Genomic DNA, 25,108 nt, shown 5'->3' on the forward strand with positions numbered 1-25,108 from the left:
GAGTGAGTGGACTGTGGACATTGATCTGACTGGACCCCAGCGGTGGCGGACTGCATTGACCACATGCTGTTATAATGCTGGCCAGTGAGGCACATGTGTCTGCATGTGAAGAAACTACTGTGGAACAGCTGAGTGGAATCTTCCTCTTTGAACAGATCCATGTTCTCATTGTATTACATGGCTTACTGTGAGAACTTGAGCTCTGAACTGTTTGTTTCCTTTGCTGAAGATGCATTTACACAGACGGTTTGATGCTGCAGAGAGGCGACATAATTTTTTCTATTTTCTAAGTGTAACTATCGCCCAACTCGTAAAGTTGGATATATACTTATGTATACTTACTTGGATATAACAAATACAGTATATATGCGTGATATATACAATATTTCATTTGCTCGATTGCACTGTAAAAAAAATTCTATGATCAATTAGTTATGACAGCATATGTTTTTACATTGCTTTAACCCTTAAAGGGGCAAGCATAAATAAATTTTATGGAAAAATGATTCATTGCTATTTTTGTATGTATCTAGACTAAAATGACACAGTTCATGCATTTTTTTCCAAAATATGACCTTTATTTTCTAAGTTACACTCTGGATCTCCCGAGATACATTGCCCATTTAGGGTAACATTTTGCAATGTATTCTTTTTTATTATAGTTCATATGACAACTTTTAAAACATTTAATGAACAATTAATTAGCTACATTTTTTCATGTTATCTATACAACATTAGAAAAATTGGAAAAAAATGAACTTTTTCTCCAAAGATGCATTGCCTATGTAGGATATACATTTAACATTTTATAACTTTTTAAACAGTTCATGTGCCGATTTTTAAAACACCTTTTTCCTGTTTTGTTTTTTTTAATTCTACCATCTTCCCTGTGGTGCCCCACACCAGATATATTCTATGGGCAATGGAAGCTGAGAAAATAGTTGCGAGCATTTTGTCCAGTGACCAGGCAAAGCCTCACTTTGCACTTCTGACACATGATGGATGTCTGCCCATCCTGGCAAATTTAAAAACCTTTATCCTATTCAATATCTGTAGAGAACAGGCCTCAAAACATAAGAATATCTGTGAGTGATCAGCCCTGTTAAATACCCTTATATGGGCAATGTATCCCCCAGGATACAGGCATTCAATGCCTGATAATCAAAGTTGTGAGAAGATTATTTTAAAAATATCCACAAGAACATGTAAAACTATCCTTAAAAAACTATTTTCTAAAACAAAATCACTCTAAAATATCATAATCGTGAAAAATATAAAAACACTTACCTCATGGCCAGTGTCTTTGTCCACGTATGCTGCCATTTTGGATATTGATACAAATGTTTGGAATGTTGGCATAAAGTCACATGACCTGATTACATGACCCATCACCCCATCAGTGTTTCTCATCAACTGCAACCACATAATGCCCCTCCCCCCATGGCCCTTCCCCCTACAGCCTGTTAAATGACTGTATCCCCCAAGATACAGAAACTCTCTCAATTTTCAACTTTTTTTTATGTCAACTAATTTTAAGACTCATTTCAAGTTTAATGTAATTTAAGTTAAAATGACTTAAACATCCAAGTTGATTGTACTTAAAATTTTTATATTTTATATTAACATATTATGAACATTATAAACAACATCATGATTGAAACAATATGTATTGTGAAAAACACTATATAAATACATTTTAATACAGAAATTGCAATTGCCAAAATAATGTTATAAAATTAATGTTTCAAATATGAAATTATAAATAAAAATAGTAAATATAAATGTAGACCGCTATGATGCTGCATGTTATTAACTCTTGGGATGCATAATATAATGGCACCATCAGCTGATATTATATTTTTTTCCTTTTAATTCATTGATATCGGTTTTATATTACATATATAATATCTTCCAACAGGATATTTCATTATGCACACTCATTTAAAGTTAATCTTTAAAAACACTTATTTGGTAACACTATTAAATGAAATCTTTAGCCAATCTCAAAATTTTTAACCATTTACATACTGTACATTCTAATTTTGTGATACTTAAATTCACTTGTGCATTTAAAATGATTGATTTAAATGTTTAGTGTTTTAATTTAATTAGTCAAAATAATGCAGAATTTTAATATCAGGCATTTGCCATTGGCCATAGCATGACTAAAATAATTATTACCATTTTGGTAACGACCAGATTTCTAATACCAGTGCATCCCTAATTAACACAGAACCAAAGTAGTAGCATCAGATACAAGGGCCTTATAAGCTGCCATAAATCTGTTGAAATTTAAATGCGTTTAAATCGAAAAATTCAATAGAGGTGCTTTCTGCCCCCGCTTTATGCCTTTCTAGCCTTGTATATGAGTACGCCTGTGCCATAAATCTTCTATAAGGTTGACTTTTGTGGCTCAGTTTAATTTTACATCAGAGGAATAATCCGCACTCCCTCACAAGCCCATCATAGAGGGCCAGAGCGTATTAAATGCCATAGCAACTACTACAACTACTACCTGCATTCTTATACACATCTCTCTCTCCTCACGATTCGCTCACATTCTCTCATCCTTTTCCCTCCCTCCACTGTTTTGTTCTCCCTCCCTCTCTCTCTCTCTCTCTCTCTCCCTCTGTTTCTCCTCACTCGTGTTGAACCAGTCGTTTCATGCAGCACTGCTGTGTTTACTCAGTTCTGAGAGCCTCTGATGGCAGATTCAAGGTAAGGTGATGTTTTAATGGTTATTTAAGTGCACGATGAATTCAAGAGCTTATTTCCTGGGGATTTTGTCACACTACTGCAGCGTTTGGGTTTGAGTGGGACCTGACTAAACTGCTACTGTATATATTAGGGTGTGTTTGTATTTGTATCTGTTTTCTTACGTCATGCCCATGAGTTGCATCAGGGTTTCTAAACTGATATGGAGTTTTAAACTTGCATATTTTCTTACAAAAAAGTCTAAAACGCAACCGAGTGATATTAAAACCTACGTGACTATTTCAATTAATAGTTATAGCTTGTTTTTGGCTTGTGTGTGTGTTGCGTTAGTGACTCATTCCCTCAGTGTATGCTATTGTTTGTGGCTGCCAGGGGACGTTTTCAGCATGATGGCTCAATTTTTAGAAAAAAATAAAGTATGTGGATGATGCATATGAGTCATTCTGCACGGGCTGTGCGGGATTTGGCAAACGGAGAGCAATCATAAAGAGCCTTGCGTAATGATAAAATGAAAGAGACTTTAAGCATCAAAGATGCAAAACAGTTTTTGCATGAAGTTTACACATGCAGTTTAAATATATACACAACCACATTTCCTTGTGGTTGTAGCAGGAAATGATATATGATCTTAGGTTTAATATTACAGAACATTATGTCGAACAACTGCAGTTATTATTGCAACCTGTAGCTTGCGATTCTGCTGAGCTAGTGCGATTACTTGTATGCATGTATATTAGAGTGATAAGTGAACTGTATGTTGCCGTCCTCTCCAGTGTGTGCTCTCAAGAGTGTGCACAGTTCACCATTACGGCATAATTATGCCTCTTAAAGTCTATTGTGGGTCCTGCCATGTGCATCGGCCTCATTGGCTCTCTCTATTGTCCTCCATTCTCTCTTCATCCTTCCATTGTTGTGATACTCATCCGGTCATTTCCCCATTGCTCATTTTCTCACTTTCTCTCAAGTGTCTTTCCTTCTCTTCCCCCCCTGTGGTCTTTCATTAGTTTGCGGCGTAGTCGTTCCACTGCTAATTTTCTCTCTTTCCTCCCCCTCTGTACCTCTGTTCTGTACCTGCCCTCTCTTGATTCGCTGAAGGGAATGAGTGATGAGCAGAAACTTAAATGGAGAATGAGTCACTGTAATGGCAAGAGTGAAGGGCGACTCCTCTCTCCTCTCCTCTCCTCTCCTCTCCTCTCCTCTCCTCTCCTCTCCTCTCCTCTCCTCTCCTCTCCTCTCCTCTCCTCTCCTCTCCTCTCCTCTCCTCTCCTCTCCTCTCCTCTCCTCTCCTCTCCTCTCCTCTCCTCATCAATTGTCTAATGTTGACTAATGACAGCATGAACGAGGCTCATAAACCACATTCTGTACCACAGAGCTGTGCTGTCCATCTCTCTTTGTAAACTCAAAAACACAAGGGACTGCAGATGAGCTAGAAGCACTGCAGAGACCAGCATTTGTTTCTGTGAATGTCGGTGTATGCGCACACACATATGTGGATGTGTTTGATTTGCGGGTTGGGTGGGTGTAAACGGGTTTCAGGCTGTGAGTGGGTGTACTAGCTGAGCTCTTTGTCACGGCTATCGAAATCCATACGCGCAGCACAGAGACGGGTGAGAGAGAGCGGTGTTCATCACTAATGAGTGGATCAGAGTAGAAGTCAAGCACGGGAAGTCAAAATGTGAGAAGGCCTTATGAGAGAGAGGAGTTAAGGATGAGGTCGATGAGAGGACAGCATATCCAATGAATAGAGGAAGGTGAGAGTATAAAGTAGAATTGTAAATTAGAACCCTGAAGGTTTTGTGGAGAAATAAAGGGGAAAAAAATAATGAGGTGAAATAAAAGCAAAGCAGTATTGTCATCCTGTTTTCAGGTTTTGGTGGCTTGATTCCAGCGACAGATAAGGGGAAGCCCAGACAGTGGATCTAATGAGCCAGATCATGTGAGCGCTGTTTGCGAGTGATACGACCCCCTCTCTACCTACTAATCTAATGAGAGAGCATGGCGTTCATTTAGCGGGAGCGCTGGAAAACAGCCCCATCAGTCAGTCTTGGCTCAGGGCTGCTGGAACCCACAAAACACTGTCTTCAGTCCATTAGGTAGAGCACAATCATGCCAAGCGCCTTGCTTAGACATATGGAACATATGCTGCGCACTCCAATGACTGATTAATCTGAGTCTAATGTCTTTTGGTGAAATGGTCAAAGATCTGGGCTGGATCACCATCCTTGTGCCCCTTGAAGCATTTCGATATTTGGCATAGAGTTAGACCTGGAGTCCCAACCAGGTGTGATGCAACAAGTTTTCAGATTGAATCCAAAACTGCTTCACAACTTGACACAACAACAGCTAATCAGAAACAGGACTAAAGACCAGTGAGATTTCAGTGTGGGTGGAACAATGGTTAATGTTAATGGTTAGGGTTAAGGTTAGAGTTAAATTTGGGACTTATGGACCTTCATGGTCAACAAGTTGGAAATGTATGAATCATGAGTTGTCATGCTTTATGTCCTGCCCAAGTAGGACTTGTACTTTTTGGTCCTGGAGCACAATTCTTATCAACCAATCACATTTTAATGTTAGGTAACTGCATTTCTTACCCTATACCTAACCTTAAAATGGCTTAAGAACTTGAACAATATTCCTATTATCCAATCACTGTTTACTTGCACTTACGCTGAAAACGCCCAAAAAGCAGCTTATTGAAATAACCCATTGTTTACGTGCAAACCAATAACCCAGCAAAGACTTTAATAAAAAGTCAGATTATTTCCCGGCAGTGACGTCAAAATGTAATAATTTGTGTATCTGACTGAGTATTCCATTTGTTATGTCAGTTGTTAAATAAAGCATTAAAAACCAAAGAGTGCTATTCCAACATGTAAAATTTAGCACCATTGTATTTTGCATTAAGTTTTACATTTACTCTTATTGGACTGAGCTGAGGTGCATGTATGCCAAAAGAAGTTCAAAGGACATTTGAAATTGAGATTCAGGAAACAAGTGGTTTCCAAGTCAGATAAATGTGTAAGAGAAGGGGCCTTTTCCACTTCCTGCCTCCCTCTTTCACTCTTTGTATAAGGTATGATTAACCTTAAGTTTGTTGCAGCACTGGTTCAAAGCCTATGCCGCTTTCACTCTTTCCTTTTCTCTCTCTCATAACTCATTCACAACATGTACGCCCTTCACTCTTCTTTATCAGAGAAGGAATACTGCTGTGTAACTAGAGAGGAAAAGGCAAACTGTCCAATAGGGTGTCATTGTTCAGGATACAGTTAGTAGACACAGTACATAGTTAATTTTTTTAAGTCATCAGATTTTTATCAGCCATACATGATCTATAAATGCAGACGTAAGGTAAATTGAGGCAAAATGGCCCATTTTAACCTGAATTCACACTAATTTATCTGTGTCCGTTAAAATACAATGCAATGTTATTCTGGCAAAGGATGCACTATATATTGGTACCATATTGGTTATTGGCTGATATCAGAGATTTTTTTTAGTTCTGTTGAAATTGTATATTTAATTGTACATGCTCATTTCCCCTTATTTTTTCATCTAACACTCACTTAAAATGAATATTAAAAAACATTCTGTAAAATGTAAACTTAAGCAAATCTTATGTTTACTTTTCATATAATGTTGTGAACATTTTAAACAACTGATTTTAGTTTCATAGTGTTTTATTTTGTAATTTAGACAAAATAATATAAAATGGCTGAACATTACAATAAAAACATTAGTTTGAACTTTAAATTAAGACGTTCATTTAACATATTTTAACATTAACTATTTTCATTTACTTTCATGCACAAACTCTTTTGTTGCTGTCTGTTACATAAAGGTGTAAATAACGAGACAGTCGGGGGTTCGGTAGACCAGGCATCAGGCTATTTCAACCAACGCTGAGTCATCTCTTTATGAGCTTCTGACTTCATGCCGTGGGGAGCGCCTTATTTGACAGACTGCATTCTGTCTGCCAAGTCTAATGCACTTAGATAGATGATGTCTGTCATATCTGTGTGTGTGTGGGTGCCTGTATTTGTGTGTATGTGATCAAATCCTTTTTAATCAATGCCTGTGACCTGTCATAAAACATCTCAATCCTTTCTATTCGTTATGAATAACAAAGCCGGTGAGAAAAGTTCAAGTGATACTCCTCTGATTACCACATATATTGATGTTCCGCCATGGCCAGCGTTAATCATTATCGAAGCAGATGTTAATGCAAGGGTGCGGGAGAGAAGTACATGTCCACAGCGATCATGAATTGTCCTCTCTTCATTTTAAAAAGCTCTCTAGCTTTCTGAGAATGAGGAAATGAAAAATAATTATTTGTGATAATTTCAAGCTGTTACATCAACGTTAATTATCAAAGTGCATCACTACTGTACCTGAACAAAATATACTGTGCTCAATAAACATCACAGATATATAGGGAGGTGTGCTTTGAGTTTAGATGTCACTATTATGTTCAGTTTAGCTTTAGTTTCATTTTTTAATGGACTCTTATTATGTTCCTCTTTGTTGCCGTCTGCCTATGTTCCTGTTTGCATTAATCAGTTGTCATGGTGATTCATTATGTTCCTAATTAGAGCATACCTTTTTGTATTTGAGTTTGTCACCTTGTGTATTTAAGGTCCTCTGTTCCTTTCAGTAATGGTCCGTAATCGTTTGTGCATGGCACACTGTCTCGCATTTATGTGGATTAACTGAGTTTAGTTTGTTTTAATAAATGCGGATCTACCTGAATCTTCTTTATCATCATTGGACTAAAATGTGACTTTACGATTTTACTATGATTACAACGATTTAACAATGAGACACAAAAATCTCTTTATTGGACTGGGGTGAATTATTATAGTCCCCTAGATCTACCAGACATGGAAGAAGGAACCTGGGGAGAGGCAATCCTCCAATGTCTGCAGTGTGCATACCCTCAGCTGATGCCAGCTTTAATGGCCACTGCAGAACCAGAGCACTCGCCCACAGCATGAAAGGAGGCAGAGCCCACCGCAGAGCAGGAAACCAAGCTGATGCACGCAACGGACCCTGAGCCAACGTCCATGCCCACAACGTAGCATGCCCAGTCTGACCAGGTGTGTGTGCCGACATCTACATACGAGTGGGAAATAGAGAAGAGCTGGAAGAGGAAGACAGCCTCCCTCCATTCCATCCAGTCCTGAGCCTTCATTACCGCTAGTCCTGCCCAGCCTCAGAGACTTTTTCACCGCTTGTCTTGCCCAGCTTAAATACTTCATTACTATTGATAATACGCCCACCCTACCTCCCTCTCCCACCTCCTCTCCCCAGGCTAGTCAGTCACTCTGCACCGCCTTCGCTGGCACCCTTCAGTTCCTCGGCTCATCTATTGGCACTTACCTGGTCTGATCCGCCATGGACTTCTAGTTCACCAGCTTAGCCATGGTGTGTTGACTCCTGTGTTCTTCCTCAGATCTCCAGGCCCGTAGCTCCAACTCAGCCCGTCGAGCAGTCAACTCTGCCTTGGCTCTTCCCTCCCTTGGCTCCACCCGGGAACATCGTCCCCTCTGCTCCACCATGCTTCCTCATTCCACCTGGTCCACCTTGGTCGGACATCACCCTGCCTGCACCGTGATACTTTCGATCCTTCCGCTGCACTTCGGCTTTCCACCCCTTCAGCTCTGTCTGGCTCTGCCTTCCCTGCGGCTTTACCAGGGTCCTTGGGCACACCGCCTCCGCCTCGTTCCTCCGGCACCCAGGTTATGCCTCGGCAGCTCGTCGCTGCGGCTCCGCACTGCCCTCCAGGACCTCTGTTGTCACCCGGTCCCTTCAGGCTCTTGGCTCCACCAGGGTCTACAGACCTCTCGGCTACACCGTTGGTTGTCGGACCGCTTACTCTGCCTTGGCTCCTCCCACCATCAAAACCTGTGCTCTGGACGTCCACCTTTTCCATTCTGTCATCGCCTGCTTCCTGTTTCCTTCCAGCTTCATTATGTTCCTAATTAGAGCATACCTGTTTGTATTTGAATTTGTCACCTTGTGTATTTAAGTTCTTCTGTTCCTTTCAGTCATGGTTTGTTATTGTTTTGTCTTTGAATAATGTTCGGCCACTCATTTTGAAATTAAAATATTAAATTATTTTGTCTAAATATCAGTGCATCACATTACAAAAGATCAAAACAAATGGCACTGATTTTATTTAAGAAATTTCACACATAAGTCTGCTATTGTGAGTTAAAGGAGTGGTTGATTATGATTTCACTTTTTTAAATTTAGTTAGTGTGTAATGTTGCTGTTTGAGCATAAACAACATCTGCAAAGTTACAATGCTCAAAGTTCAAAGCAAACGGCTGGTAGGGACTACACAACATTCCTCCCGGGTTAGTGACATCACCAACCCTAAAATTTGCATAAACCCAGCCCCGGGAACATGATTTATAGATCATCAAGACAGAATATGCTAATCAATGACTAGAAGATAACTACACATAAGCTACATAAATTCATCAACTAACCATTCAGAAACATCCTGTTGCATTCTACATGTTGTCACCTCTTCTTGAGTCTCTCCATCATTATCTGAATTCGGTTTGAACAGAAAAGGCTAAAAGTTTTTGAAATTGTCAGTGCACGTCTGTGTTAGTGCAAGCTGTTGTAGCTCCACCCTCTGGAGCAGCAGCTCATTTGCATTTAAAGGAACAGACACAAAACGGTCCGTTTTTGCTCACCCTCAATAATTTACAATTTTAACATGCTATATAAAAATATCTGTGGAGTATTTTGAGCTACAACTTCACATACACACTCTGGGGACATCAAATACTTATTTTACATCTTGTGAAAAGGGCATTATACCACCCCTTTAAAACTTGATGGAAAATGGTATTAGGCATCCACTAAAAATCACATTGGTATCTATTGATTAAAAGTCATTACATAAATGGTGCTGTACTACCTGTGCTGGATATAATGAGTAGCTGGTGTGACATAAAAAGCCATACAGACACATTTATAAAGAGGGAGGTGAAGTGAAGAGAGGGGCGTTAGGGGTGGGAAACGAGGTAGGAGGAGGCGTCAGCTTTCCTTCCCTCTTGTCCCTTACTCTTCCCCCTGGTGGCCTCCCCTAAAAGGGTGGAAAGAGAGGTGAAGTCTTCTGTCTGTCACTGCAGATAGAGAAAGACAGAGAGAGAAATCACTGTGGTCAGCATGTACAGGAGGAAAAGAAGTGTGTCATTTGGGGGCTTTGGATGGTAGGATACTTTTTTGTTTCTCTCTAGCCTCAAACTGTGACTCAAAAGTTGCACTTCAGTAGAGTACAGTTAAGCTCAGTGCATTTGAGTTGATGGTAGAATAATATAAATCTGCTTTTTTATTTGCTAATAAAAATCCCTGCATATAATCACTTGCTTTTTAGTGAGAAAGATGCAAATTTTATAGGCCTATGGCTAAATTTACTTTTTCATAATACACTTTATAGATTTGCATTTAGATATTGTTTTATTTTGGGAGAGTACATCATCAAACTATGTAAAACTGTCCATCTAGTAAATAATTATGTGTTTTAGATTTGTTTTCTTTAGATTTTTTAAAGTATCTTTTAGACACTTTACAAGAAAATGTTGCAAAGAAAAGTAATTTTTAACAGCCTTATAAAAGGTGAAAATCAACTGGTATTGGCCTTAAGGCTAATGCTTTCTTTACAAGGGCAAAACCCAAAAAAGACAGGAAATTGAAATTGATTTCAGTTGCTGTCGAGCTTTTTTTGTGTCTACTTAGATTTATTCTTATAAAAGAAAGACTGTATGATTGTAAAAATGATAGACATGTGCATATACATACACTACAGTTCAAATACTGGTTTTTGAAAGAAGTCTTTTATGTTCACCAAGGCTGCAGTTATTTGATCAAGTAAACACAGTAAACAGTAATATTGTGAAAAATGATTACACAATAACTGTTCCATTTTAATATATTTTGAAATGTAAGTTATTCCTGTGATGGCAAAGCTGCAATTTAAGGTGCGTTCACACCATGTTTTAATTACCGTAATTACGAGATTTCAACTTGCAAAAAGCATTCACATCCTCATAGAGATCGGAATTACAGCTTGATGGGAATCATTGTCACATGGTATTTTAATATAATATACTGATTTAGTCATTTTTTTCACAGTCTATCTATAAAATAGCAAACTCTTTCTCCTAATAAGCTAATTATTATTATATGTAATTTTGATGAATCAAAGTGCTTTCTGCTTCGGCTCTTCAAACGGGTGTAGTATGAGATATTTACAACGTCTTTGTGTCACGTTAATGTCTTGTTAAGTTTATAGTTTCATTGTTTAGTTTCTTTGTCATGGTTTTCCTTGTCCCTGTTTTGCCTGTTCTCATTCATTCATTTGTTATCATGGTTTCTAATTCGTTGGATCACCTGTTCCTTGTTTCTTGGACTGCCTGTCTGTGTATTTGAGCCCTCTGTTTCTTTAGTTCAGTTAAGCATTAAGGTTATAGTTAAAGGATGGAGAAGGATTGGATTTTCTACACGTACCCCTGACACTTTGAGGAATGAACTCTGTTGAACACAGAATCCGAGGAAAAAATCTGTATGCATGGAGCTAAATAGTTCACAGATATTCTCTTTGAGTGTAAGGAAATAAAAATGAGAATGGCGAGGGAAAGGAGGAGTAATAATACGTTTTATTTATGTAGCGCATTTCCATTGCTCAAGGATGCTTTATAATGTAGATACAATAAAGAAAAGATTACAGCAATATGATAACAGACAATAGCACAAGCAGTGGAGTAGAATATTACAAACAGAATTGAGCAAAGATAATACAAAGACAGTAAAGGGGGCATTGCATAGACAAGGTAGTGCACAGCAACACAGAATCAAGCACTGATACAGAACATTATTTAAGAAATGATAACATTCAGAAAACAAATAGGTTTTGAGTTGCGATTTGAATATAGAAATATTATTATTTTTAATGCAGTGACCAGAGGAGAGAATTTCAGAGTTAGGGTGTGACAACGCTAAATGATCTACCCAAGAAGAGAGGCTATACCTAGGGACAGAGAGAAGGCCACATTCAGAAGACCGAAATTATCGGGTCGGAGTGTAGGAGATTTCAGATTTCAAAGATAGCGGGGAGCCAAGTCATGTAAAGATTGAAAAGTGAGCAGTAATTGCTTTATACAATAGGACATCTGTAACCAGTGGAGTTCAAACAGAATAGGTGTGATGTGGGTGCATTAATGAGCAATAGCTACATTTGTTACAGAAGTTATCATTCTTTGTTAAAGTTAGTTAAAAAATACAGCTGTTAGTTCATGTTAGCTCAGGTCCTTTAAATAATACAGTTACAACTTTAAATTTTAATAATGTGTAATTAAATGTTGAAATTAACATTAACTGCGATTAATAAATGCTTTTTTTCATTGTCCGTTTGTTAACTAATGGAGCCTTGTTGTAAAATGTGACCAAACAATAAAGAATCTGAATATTTTCAAACAATAGGGCATGTTTTAGTCATCTAGACTCCAGATTAAAATGTAAAAAATTTAACATTTGATAATAAATAGCCTATTAAGTCTAAGTATTTAAGTATTCGGTGCTGCAATGAACACCATTGCGAATACAAAAATCTGAATGGCTGTTTAAAGGGGACATATCATGCTAAATCCACTTTTTTAGCCCTTAAATGCATTTTGTTGTATATTTGGAGTGTTTAGAAGTAGAAAAGTTGAAATTATTCTCTTCAGGTGCTTCGTTGATATCTTTATATTCTGTTTTGGCCTTATTTTTCAACCTGTTCCGATTTTTCTGTTATCTATGACGTTTTGTGAACTATTACGTCACAGTATTTGCAGCGGAACTGCCAAATAAGGACATTGACTTCCGGCCCAACACTTCGAGCAATCCGCCATTTTTATTTCTCGCTGCAATTTTGTAGTCCAAGCTAAAAGATGCAGAAGTTATGAGAGGGTAAGTTAAAATGTTCGGTTGTTGGATGTAGTAACCCAAACGCTTCATTATATAATGTAGATGAACTGCCGCGCTTGTGACAGGACAGGACATGTTTAACTGTAAGAACGAGCAGAGAGAGAGAGACCCGGTCGCGCGCACGCACTCTCTCTCTCTCTTCGGAGCCAGGCGAAAGTGTAAACAAGACACCGTCTCCAAACTAGACGCTGTCTTGCTCTCTCTCCCTCGCACATATTAATCAAAATAAATCGACACGGTGGTAAAAGGTCGGAAGACCAAAGTTTCATGTGTAAATACAGTAACACACCATTGCGATACATCCATATGAAGACGTTGTTCTGCAGGTTCGTCGTCTTCATTTTCATCTCGCTCCGGCTCCGGCTCTGGCTCGAACATGTAAGGCTGGCTGGACAAGTCTTCCGTTGTTGACATTTTGTTAATAACGTATGAATAAAAAGTTTCTGTGCCGCTAGATAATCGTATCTCTGCTATCAAACTACAAAAATGCCCGAACGGGGTGGAGTTGAACCAAGTGTCACCTGGAGAGGGGGCGGGGTATGAAGTGTCTCAATTGTATTTAAAGAGACCGCACCAAAACGAGTTGCTCTCAGACGCACATCAGAAAAGGGGTAGAAAAGGGGCCTGTGGAGCTATAATAATGAGGAATTCAGACCCAAGCATTGCAGTTCCGCTTTATATAGACTACAAATGTATGATTTATATGTAAAAAGGAACGATTTAAAAGCATGATATGTCTCCTTTAAAACATTTAAATATTGTTCAGAAACAGAAAGTAGCACAGCTGCTTTGTTTACGTGGTTACCAGGGTAATGGCTGCATTTCTGCTGCTCCATAAGCGCCACCTGCTGTCAGAGAGTGAATGTGCATTTTCATTCAGCGCGTATCCTTCACTTGTTTCGCCATGCGCTTCTCATCCATGTTGGGCTTATTTACATCAGGCGGGTAATCCATCGACCGGAAGTTGAAGCCGGCCGCGTGCCGCCATCTTGTAGCAGAACTTCACTTGTGCTAGCATTCCCATTGACTCCCATTCATTTTGGCGTCACTTTGACAGCGAATAACTTTACATCTGAGGCGTTTAAAGACTCCATTTGTCCATTATTTATTTCTAAAGAAACACGACAATGTATAAAGGGCTCCATTACCTTCTATGTTACATTATGGCCCCGTAGAAACAGTTTTTGTAAAAATAGGCTAACGATTGCGTCATAACCACTCGACTCTCTGTCGCACAGTAGAGAAATTACCGTACAGACAGGAGGAGAAGCTCGCAAGCAATCGGGGGACGTCAAGGGAGAAGCCCTGGCGTTACATTTTAAAATAAATACTATACAAAATAATTAATCAGAATACTTACTCCTGCTCACTCACGCCAAAGAACTCTTTGCTCAAGCTCGCCATCTCTGCAAGATTAACGTTGGCAGTTTGCACGCACAGCTACTAGAAGATTTACATCTATCTGTCAGACAGGTTGCTCACGTCATCAAGCTTAGTTTGAGTCGGTTTGAGTCTGCGCGTCAGGGACGGAAGTGCTAAAAAATCGCTAGAAATGGGCTTCACTTGTCTCAATTGAGTTCCAATGAGATGGCTCTGTCCACTTCTTTTACTGTCTATGATTTACATCAGTGTGTGCACATTCCTCTTTGACACAGCATACAGCGGTGTTGTGCATTTTAACCAGTTGGTGGGAAAAGTATTCTAAAAATCGGAATAATTCATAATAAATAGTTATTCACATTGCTTTAAGTGCCCACGATAACAATATTGTGCATGTTTATTATCGTGATAATTCGTATTAGGCTACCGTATACCGTCCGGCACATGTCTAGAGATGTTTGTATGTGACTAAATGTAATTCTAGTGGGAGAATGAGTGTTCCATGCCATTCAAGAACTCTGTGGTGTACCTTAAGTTAAAGCTAAGAGAACAAAAGTGATGCCAACCTTTTAGCGTCACCTCTTTTCATGTTATACAGTGCACAATGAGTATCCAGACTATTGCGGTTTTAATGGTGGTCTACCTCTGTGCTTTGTGGTGGGCCAGTGCTGATGTAATGATAGTGACGCACAGTGACAAAGCTTGTCGTCTCTGACAACAATACACACTGATTAGATGACTGCGTCACAACTGGGGACCGTGACGATACCAGCTTTCATATCTCACGCTTTTGCTTACGTGAGTGTCACTGGCTGCTCTGAGTAATATGAATTTCATTGTAGAGAGCATGTTTCAGTGAGACAGATAATCAAAATACAATCAAATAAAAAATCTGACTTGCAAAACTGGTTTCTTTTTGCCTGCTGCTGTGAAGGTCGCTGACTTTCTTTATAAATATTCATCTACATTTAGTCACTTCAGTTTCGGGTTGATAAATAGGGAAGCTAACGTAAGGCACAGTGGACTTGTTTCTTAGAGAAAATTAATAAGTCAACTCTTCTTTTGTATTCTAATGTATCCAGTTGTGTGTGCTGCAGGTAAAGGTGAATGATTGATGGTTGACTCTCTGAATGGAATGGAACATCTCTCTTTCGTCATTGGGCTGTAAATGTTCACACGTTCAAATGGACAAAATGTTTGAAATGTCCTTAAACGGTTCTCCGAAACTGTTGATGTATGTCTGCAAGGTTTTTTTGTTTGTTTTGTTTTTTGCATGTGAAACAGAAATATTTCTCCGTGCCGGCAAATTACCAGCATGTGTTTGGCTCATCACTCATTTAGCTGAAATGATAAACCTCATGCTGTTCTCCACATCAGGCCTAATGGCAGTAATTCGGCCTCAGTAGAATTACACAAAACATAGATTTGAACAGAGAAACAAATCAAATAGGAGTAAATACTCATCCAAGGTCATAGACAGACCATTTCATCTGATTTAGCAATTATCAATTTATTTACTGTACCAGTTGACATGGAGAAGCCCGATTCAAACCTGCATCTCCCACCTAGCACAACAGCTTGTTTAGAGGATATTTGCTAAATCATTCTTAACTCATGACTGTCTTTCTTTTGTGAAACACAAAACCGATTTTGAAAGATGTTTATCCTGCTGCACCAAAGGGCAAGATGTTTAGTAAAATATGACTTAAATTTTAGTAATTTTATTAAGTATACTTAAGTCAAGTTCAAGTATATTTTAAGTATACTTTATGTAGTAACATTCTAGTATCAATGTACTAGTAGTATACTTGTAAGTGCACTATTTCAATACTACACTGTACAAAATTATATGATCAATAAGTTTTGACAACATGTTTTTACATTGCTTTAACTCATCAAAATAAGTTAAGCAATTTTCAACTTTTTAAATAAGTTTTGGAACTTTTTTCCAGTTTAATGTAATTTAAGTTGAAATGGCTTAAACATCCAAGTTGTTTGTACTTAAACATTTATGGCAGGAACTTTTTTTTAGTGTGCTTTGGAATAAATTGGCCCACTTTTTAGTGTATAAAAGTATACATTTAAGTAGTAAACTTTGAGATACTTAACTAGTTTACAACTACGTTGTTCGTTTGTTCTACAACTATAGCCTACTACAAGTGAACATATTTATACTGATATAAATACTTAAAACATATTATTTAGTTTATGAAAGTATACTTTGAAGTGTACTCTCAGTAAACTACTTGTTTAGTAGTTTTATACTGCAAGTATATTTGTAAGTACTCTTTAAGTGAATTTAACATCATATAGTTGACTATTTATATATTATTTTTGCACTTTGCAACCCAAAGCTGACTTGTTATATAAACTTGAACATGTAAGTTTATAAGACAGTATGTAAATCTATGTGAAATAGAATACTTAAGTATATCTCGATCAAAAGACTGAGTACAAGTATAAGCCAAATAAAATTTTAAGTATATTTCTGTGAAGTACGAGAAGTACATAAATGGTGTACTGAAAGTATACTTTCTTGTTTTTTAATTTAAAAGAAGTATACTAATATCACACTTGAATAAACTTCTTTTTTGTATATGGGAAGTCGTACAGACCACTTTTATCATACTCTTATCATGTTTTTGTCCTTTTTGGAGCATCACACGTTTGAAATGACATGTAGTTGAATAAAAGATGACAGAATTAAGGCCAAATTATCAAAAATAAATTTTGGGACTTTTTTCATTATTAGAATTGGCATTAAAATTTTGTGTTGGACGAATATGACAATTTACATACTGACAGCATGTATGGCTTTAGTGCATTCTTGTTTTTTGGGAATATACCATGTATTTTTAGGTTAAAAATCAGGTGTATCTTATTGTTTCAAAGGGTGTATTGATGATTTTGGTCTTTTATTTGTTTAATTGAGTAATTTTTTTCTCACTTTCTCTTTCTCTCCTGCTCTACAGGATTGACAAGTCCGGCATTGCCGCCCTGAGAAGCCGGTGAGTCTGTGTGTGTGTGTGTGTGTGTGTGTGTGTATGTGTATGTGTATGTGTATGTGTATGTGTATGTGTATGTGTATATGTATGTGTGTGTGTGTGTGTGTGTGTGTGTGTGTGTGTGTGTGTCGAATAAACTCGATCCATCTAAATCTCTGTCTTAATGACACGCATGAATACTCAGTCAATACATCTACCATTGATCCAGCAATCATTTCGCTCCCCGTGCCCATGCTAATCTTACTTTGTGTGAAGTCTTTGGTGTGAGATCTTCACACATGCCTGTTCTGTATGAACGTCTCAACCTATAAGTGTCTATCTTCAAGTGTCTATCGAGAGACGGGGATGAAAGAGAGGCGAGTGGAGGAGTGGAGGCAATAATCGTGAGCTCGGTATAGACAGAAACGGACCGACATCAAAGCCCCCCGCTGTGGATTAGCACAGGTGGTCTTTGAGCTTGTATTTGTGTGTGAGAAGGACAGCATGCTTAGTATACTATATACCTCCAGATTTAGTCATGTCACATTTCTTCTTGTGTGTCTCTGTGTGTGTTTCTGTCACGAATAACAATTCCTGATGTCGCTGCTTACTATTTATTTTGGTCTCCATGGAAATGAGTTAACAATGCAAGGACTTAAAAAAAATGTGTGTGTGTGTGTATTAGAACAGGTTGGTGTGTCTGGGCGCGTTGTCTATGTGGGGCTGTGCTTTGTCGGGCAGAATCTAACCAATGATTTCCCCCCATCGCATCTGCAACTACAAAGTGAATGGTCGGCTCTCTCCACCTGAAGGACAGGGCCACATTAGAGGAACAGCATAATTAGGGCCTGTGTGTCTGCCTGTTTATGCAGGTGCTTTTGTTTATTCAATAAAGCTTAGTGTTATGTGAATATGCTTTAGAAATGGAAGGACAGAGAGGGAGAGGCTGAAATAGAGAGCCTGAGAGGAGAGGGCCGTGTATTTTGGGTGCACCTCTCGACGTGTAAGATGCCTCGCAAAATCTGGTGAGTTTTTCTGGTTTCTGCTTGAGTTTTGAGTATTTTATGTCGCGTTTGCATATTCTGTTTAGCACTTGTGTCATTCTCAGCGTTGGTAATAAGAAATGTTTCTTGAGCAGCAAATCAGCGTATTAGAATGATCTCTAAAGGATCATGTGACTGAAGCCTGGAGTAATGATGCTTTGCGTCACAGGAATCAATCACATTTTAAAATATATCAAAATAGAAAACAGTTATTTTAAATTGTAATAATACTTCACAATGCAGGTTTCACTGTATTTTTTTTATCAAAATGGAGCCTTTTTGAGCATTAGAGACGTTTTTCAATAACATTAAAAACATTTTACTGATCCCAAACTAGTGCACGGTAGTGTAATCTGTTTTAAATGTTTTATATTTATATAAAAGATGTAAATGAGAGTATCCATTTCTGATTTAAGAGAGATCACAGAAAAACAAAATGTTAATAGGTTGCATTTTGATGCCTTTGGGAGACCTAACGGATCTCAGTTAGGTCTCATTTAAGTGTCAGTTTTATTTCAGATGCTTCTCCTCAGACTATTGACACAGTAAGAGCTAAAAAATGAATGTGGATTGCATAGGATTGATAGTTTAAGAATTTAATGAAAAATGTTTTTTTGAGTTCATATTGAGATCTTTTGCTGATTATCTTGCAAGTGATCCAAGCACAGCATGTGACGTTCTTGATATCTCTTCTGAAACTCTACAGCAGACTCTTGTGAAATATCTTAGTTCAAGTAATAGTCTCCAACTGATCTCTATTTAATCTTCTACCTAGGAGAAACAATTTAACAAAGCAAAATATTCTCGATTGTATGGGAATGGTATATTTCCAATTTCAATTTGGTTCTTCCTTTCTTTCTTAAAAAATGCTTAAAACACGTGTTTACGTAAACCATAAATGCCCAGTTTAACAGGGAATTAAGTCAGATTGCTGTCTTGATGCAGGACTGGAGGTGAAACATCTGACACCTAAATGAGACAACGCCTGAAGAGCTGTTACAGCTGTCACAATTGATCCCATCCCCAGTACTGTGATTTAATTATCTCCCCCATAACGATCTAATATTGGACCCAACAGCCTGTTCTACAGGGGGCTGTGAATGGCTGACGGCGGTGACATTAAGCGACTCTGAAAGACTGTTGTCCTTTATCTATAAACTAATTTGGTCCTGGGTCAGCGATCTGCCCCTGAAACCTTCTGCTGTGTGAGACTTGAAATGGGCTGTTTAGACTGAAAAGACCACTGAGAGCGCTCAGACTGAGTCATTGCTGTGTATCAGGGGGGTATATAGGGCTGATGATCTGAGAGCGGTACGACTGCTCAATGCAGTGTCTTCTGAGACGGCGCTGTGTCTCCAGCCACATCTGCAGCTGTCTCAATTATGCCTGTAGTCCTTCAGGAGACAATTAGAGGCATAAACCCACAATTACCCATTACACTGAACAGAGACTGAGAGCAACAACACACATGGCTCCAGACGGTATATGGAGATGAGTTTGCTTTCTTACCAAAATGTTAAATGTCAAGGAGCATAAATTTATCTCTGCGCTGACCTTCTGCAATATTTTTCTTTGCCCTTTTAATGTAACATGTTAATTAATTAATTAATCCATCTGTCATTCATTCACGGATATGTACATGAATCTCACTTGTTTCCCCCAAAACTCTGTGAATTTTCTATACGCTAAAAATCTGTTTATTCATTAAAATAACCTGCTTTGTGCCTTGGGGCCAATTTAGACCTTTTTTGTAAGGATTTATGAAAATAATATGCATACACTTGCATAATATCTTTATAAGTTTCAGTGAGCTCTCACACTTGTTTAGCACTAGAGGGCAGCAGAGATCCATGTTTTTTTTCAGTAATTGTCCTCCAGAGGGCAGTGTTCTTGAATTTTTGCTTCTGTCAAGAGGACAGTGTTTATATTTATTCATACACTACCCCCGCCCCCTCCCACCCCCCCTTCAAGGTCTGCATTTTATCATTATGTGTGTTCCCTGGGAATTGAACCCATGCCATGAATTTAACATTGCTAGCACTGTGCACTGTTAATGCAAGCATATAGTAATAATGCAACATTTATTATGATTTTATTTATTATTATATAATATAATATATGAATTAATAATATAATATTAAATATAATAATGATTATACTACTACTATTAATAGTAAAAAATATTTCTGGTGCAATATTATTTAATATGATTTTATTTATTATTACTATTATGTAATATTTTAATTAATAATATAATATTAAATATAATAATAATAATTATACTACTATACGATTATTAGTAGGCCTAATAATATTTAAATTTAAATAAAATTTATTGTCTTATGAACTTACAAAGTAAATTACTGCTGTTTGAATTGCTGTTTGGAACTCGTTTCGGTTCAATAATTATGTCATTTCAATTTACAAAGTGAATTACTGTGGTTTGACTTGTTGTTTGCAACCCATTTTAATAGATGCAGTAATAGATTTTATGTTGAATTTCAAATTAAACAATGAAACGAAACTCATTTATCAGGTTTTTGGTGTGAAGGCTTTCAGTAGAAACTGAAGTAAGACGTGGTTATTTATATAATATAACATAATAGTATCATTTCAATGTCTTTATTTTTGAATGAGTGACTTAATGAAAGAGGGTCACATCATTTGTAGGCGGTGAAGAATAGGGCTCAGCATGTTGACAATGTGAAACAGTCTCTCGTGGGCTACGGTCATGACAATGGAGTGGCAATACATCAGAGACGGACAGTAGAGCATTCCAGGCTACGAGAGGCCTTGTTGCCATGAGAAAGACAAACATAATGAAAGCTACGGTGTTCATTAGCTTTGAAAACATCTGGTGCTGATTGACAGCGCTGAAATTTGACTGTGTGGAATATTTTGGCTATTCCCTGCTTTGCTGTTTTGGATGACAGTGGCATTTGGCATTGCTTCGGCCGAGACAGCTTGTGTTATTGTTATTAGACCCGCAGCTACAGATGCTACAGACCTTTCCATTTCTCGCTTTCTCCCGTTCACACAAACACACGTCGAGCGCCAAAATCTGTCCGAGAAGGCGTGCAGTGTTGCGGACTCGTGTACAACGATGACTCCTCCACAAATCTGTCTTCAGAAGAAGCTGCCCTCCTCTCCTGACAAATATTTACTACTCTGCCCCCATTGCAACGTTCTGACGGCTCTGATAAGGGCACCATCTGGCAGCTTGATTTTAATGGGGCTTTTAAGGGCCATAAAGAAGCCTAGAGCCCACTGGGAGGATAGCTCATGGTTCTCTCCTGTTTGAATAGGAGGGCTAACAGAGACCTCCGGCGGGCCTGAGCGGAGATCTTAAAGGCCCGTTTAGATTTAGTCCTTTTATGTTTTTTTTTTTGCCCTGATTGATTTCACTTAAGGGCTGAACGTCCTTGAGATGTGAGGGGTTACTGCGATATTGGATGAATAAATCCCACATAGCCCTTCTGGGATGTGACACTCACCGGGTGAACTGTCAGTCAGCTTTTGATTTGAATTCATCTCATAGCCCCAAGTCTGTCCGTTTTCCACGTATCCGTCGAAAATCCGCTGACGTCTCAAAGCCTGGAGTGCATGTACAGTGTGTAGAAAATTAAAAACCACCTCAGTGACATGAACGATAAGAGTGTCAAGGACTCATTTTATTGGTTGAAGTGGTGTCAGGCAGCTTGGAAAAATGAATTTTGATGAGCGTGTGCTGGACAGTGGCTCCACAGGATGAGTTTCCGAAAGGGATCAGGGTGAGAAAGAAGGATAAAGACACGGAGAAGGGAAGGTGGAGGATGGTGTAGTAAGGTTGTTTTCGCTTCATTTGTCTTTGCTCTGGATTCACACTTAAAGCCCCCCAAGGTGTATGCCGGTCATGTGACCAACCAAGGAGGTCTATGAAACCTGGAGAGAGAGATGACTATCTGTTAGCATTCCCATTTATCTCAATGGAGTTTACATCTTTAGTTGTTCCCATGCAAAGATAATATATAATGTAATGAATATTTGTGATGCATATTAAAGATGCATGATATATCAGTACCAAATTGGTTGTTGATGTCAATATTGGAGATTTTTATTCATTGGTTTGTGCTAATATACTGTATATATAGTTACTTAAATTATATGTATACATTATTACATCTAAAATATCGATTTGTACAGAATATTTTAGAAATATCTGCAATAGATAAATATCTGTATAAATGTTTTATATACAAAGTCAAGTCAAATCATTTTGTATATCGCCTTTTGTATCAAAGCAGCTAAAATCTTAATATTTTCATATCTTATAGTCACATTTAGCAGATTAGAGCTGGACATACATTTTTATTTTGTAAACATATAAGCAATAAAGAGATTTGCCATAAATTACAATTTACCATACCTGAGTATACTGTACAGTATGTATGCAGATAAAGTTTGACATACTTATCCAACTTTATATTATGATAAGCATATAATAACTTATATGTGATATGTATATATATATATATATATATATATTTATAGTAACAATATATATAATGTATAGTAAATACTATAAAATAAATAACTTTTACTCCTTGAGACCACCAGCTCTCTTCTCATGAAAAGATGTTCTCTTTTTTCAAGCAAATGAGAACTGCTGTGTCCCTTCCAAAGCAGGTTTGATAACCTTCACCAAGTCTTATCTTCATCTAGGAGCCCCTAGAGATTATTCTGCTTTGGAGAATGCAGGAAATCCATTGATTTTTCTAGGAATTAATGGGCTGTAATAATTCTTGCAGATATAATAATGTTAAAACTTTGATGATGATATCCTGAATATACAAAATGTGACAAAATGTATACGATATATATTATTTATATAGACTTCTGAGTATTTGTCAAGGCCGCCTGATTCCCTGGGGCCCTAAGCGGCCGCTTACCTCGCTCGTCGATAAAGTCCGTCCCTGCTGACAAATGAGAAAAATATGTAACATTGACAGATAACCGTTATGATAACCGTTATATTGTGCATCTACTTGAAACACATTTATGCATTTCTATCGGAGATTATACACCGATACTATTTTTTCATAACCGATCTGATTCTGATATTCTGAATATCTTAATACTGAATATCGGCCGATACCGATCCGATACCAGTGCTGTATTTTCTTGATCATTGTAGAATAGCCTATATCTACCTCTGTGTGTGTGGAACTGATGATCAATCTTTCATGTGTTAAACACATTCCACTAAATACACACTACTTTATTATAGCGAAAAACAACTAAATACAATACTAAATACAAATAAAAAATCAATCTACAACTGAAAATATATTATCAAGTAGGTGAGTGAATAATTCAGCAGCAAAAGTACTTCTAGAAAACGTTTTGTGAAATCTAAGCATTTAGTGAAACTGAAAATAAAACTGTAGCTAAATATGGTAAAATCTAAATAAAAAATAAATGACAAATTACTACTTGTATTATAAAATGCATTTGTGAAAAACAATTTATTAGATTTATATTTATATACATCTAAACAATTCACAAGATGTATATATAAATCTAAAAATGTAAAATATTATATTTAAGAAAATAAATGATATAAAATTAAAAGTTTATTTCAATTGTGTTGTGCAGCTAATGCAGAAACAAGATATTATATATAGGCTTTCACTAAACTTTCAGTGCACAAAACTGTAGGCTAATAATATTAAAGACTCCAATACAGAGCTGCACAAACCACTTATGATTATGCGCCTCTTGGGTGCAGAATAATGTGTTTAAAGCAACATGGATTCACAACGCTTTGTTCTCCATATTCAAGTTCAGGGCACAAAGAGAAGAGATGTCCTAGTATATTATATATTCTATTTATTCAGCAGTTTATTGAGCATTTGTTTCTTCATAGTATTAAATTCAAGTCACAGTGCGCACAATGCCAATTCATAGTCCTCTCTACTCCATCGTTGTGATCTAAAAGACTGGTAGCGAGTACCACATCATTTAATGAACAGCAATAAACTCCAGCCAGATAAAGTAATTTTTTTGCAAATCCACAGACTTTTACCTACAGATCAAGTATAATAATGGGGATATTGAATCATCTCGTAGAGATTTTTACCGTGCTGACTGTCGTAACTGAACGCAACACGCTGTTTGAATATGGAGAATGACTAACAGCCGCTGTGAAGGAAGATTTTCCATGAACTTTAATTTTGCAAAGTAAATATTCATCTGTCCTTCACATTAAGCTATTGAATGGAGCTATTTTTGCCTTTTGTAGATCTTAACAGTAACAACCGTGAACGCACAGTATCGCAATTGGGTTGGTCCCGACCAATACCCGATCCGTAGGGCTGCTCGATTATGGAAAAAATCATAATCACGATTATTTTGCTTAAAATTGATATGAGTAATATTTCATGATATGAGTCATTTTAAATGTCAGTGAAATTTCACAATGATCAATACTTCAGCAAAAACTAATAGGTTAATTAATACAAGTTAAAGTCCTCAAAATAGTAACAGAAGACAAGTAAACAGTCAGCAATACAATAAGAACAAAGAAACTAGATTACAAACAAAACTGACAAAAAATAGGCTACAACAGAAGAAAAATACAAATTAAATAAAGAGTGCTTTAGGTTTTTCAGGAAGCTGTGCTAACAGTGGTATTCAGATAAGTAATACCCTACAACTGATATTGAATAAAGTAATCAAATGTAAAATAACACTGCTGTATAAATTAAAGGTGCAATAGGTGATTCTCTACAGACATTTGTTTTGTTATCCTGGTTGAAAGTCTCATATCCTGATTGCAATCACTATGTTAAGCGGTCTAAGCGAGACAGAGCGAGAATGGCAGTTGTTTACGTTCGTTTTTGTAGTACTGTTACTCACTTTACTGTAGAGTTTTCTCACTAGTGAATGACACATGATATAATCCAATAACGCTGTCTCTGGTTGTCTTGTTTCTGGTCTGTGCGTGTTCGTGTGTTTTGGAAG

At 37.5% G+C, this 25,108-nt stretch overlaps 1 protein-coding gene across 8 annotated transcripts in view; it reads left to right on the forward strand.

Moving 5' to 3' along the window:
* rap1gap2a (RAP1 GTPase activating protein 2a) overlaps nt 1-25,108 on the forward strand; it is a 92,648-nt gene that overhangs the window by 8,651 nt on the left and 58,889 nt on the right. For 6 of the 8 annotated variants that reach the window (XM_079885822.1, XM_079885807.1, XM_079885823.1 and 3 more), the window contains exon 2: nt 17,052-17,087. Coding sequence is in view for 4 of the 8 variants with exons in the window: in XM_079885818.1 (XP_079741944.1) it covers nt 17,052-17,087 (36 nt within the window). In the remaining 4 variants the exon portion in view is untranslated. Of the gene's footprint in view, nt 1-2,633; nt 2,719-17,051; nt 17,088-25,108 lie in introns of those variants that run through there. The other 2 variants (XM_079885819.1, XM_079885821.1) reach the window with 1 other exon arrangement.

This window comes from Squalius cephalus (assembly GCF_949319135.1).
Source record: "Squalius cephalus genome assembly, chromosome: 11".
Taxonomy (NCBI): Eukaryota; Metazoa; Chordata; class Actinopteri; order Cypriniformes; family Leuciscidae; genus Squalius; species Squalius cephalus.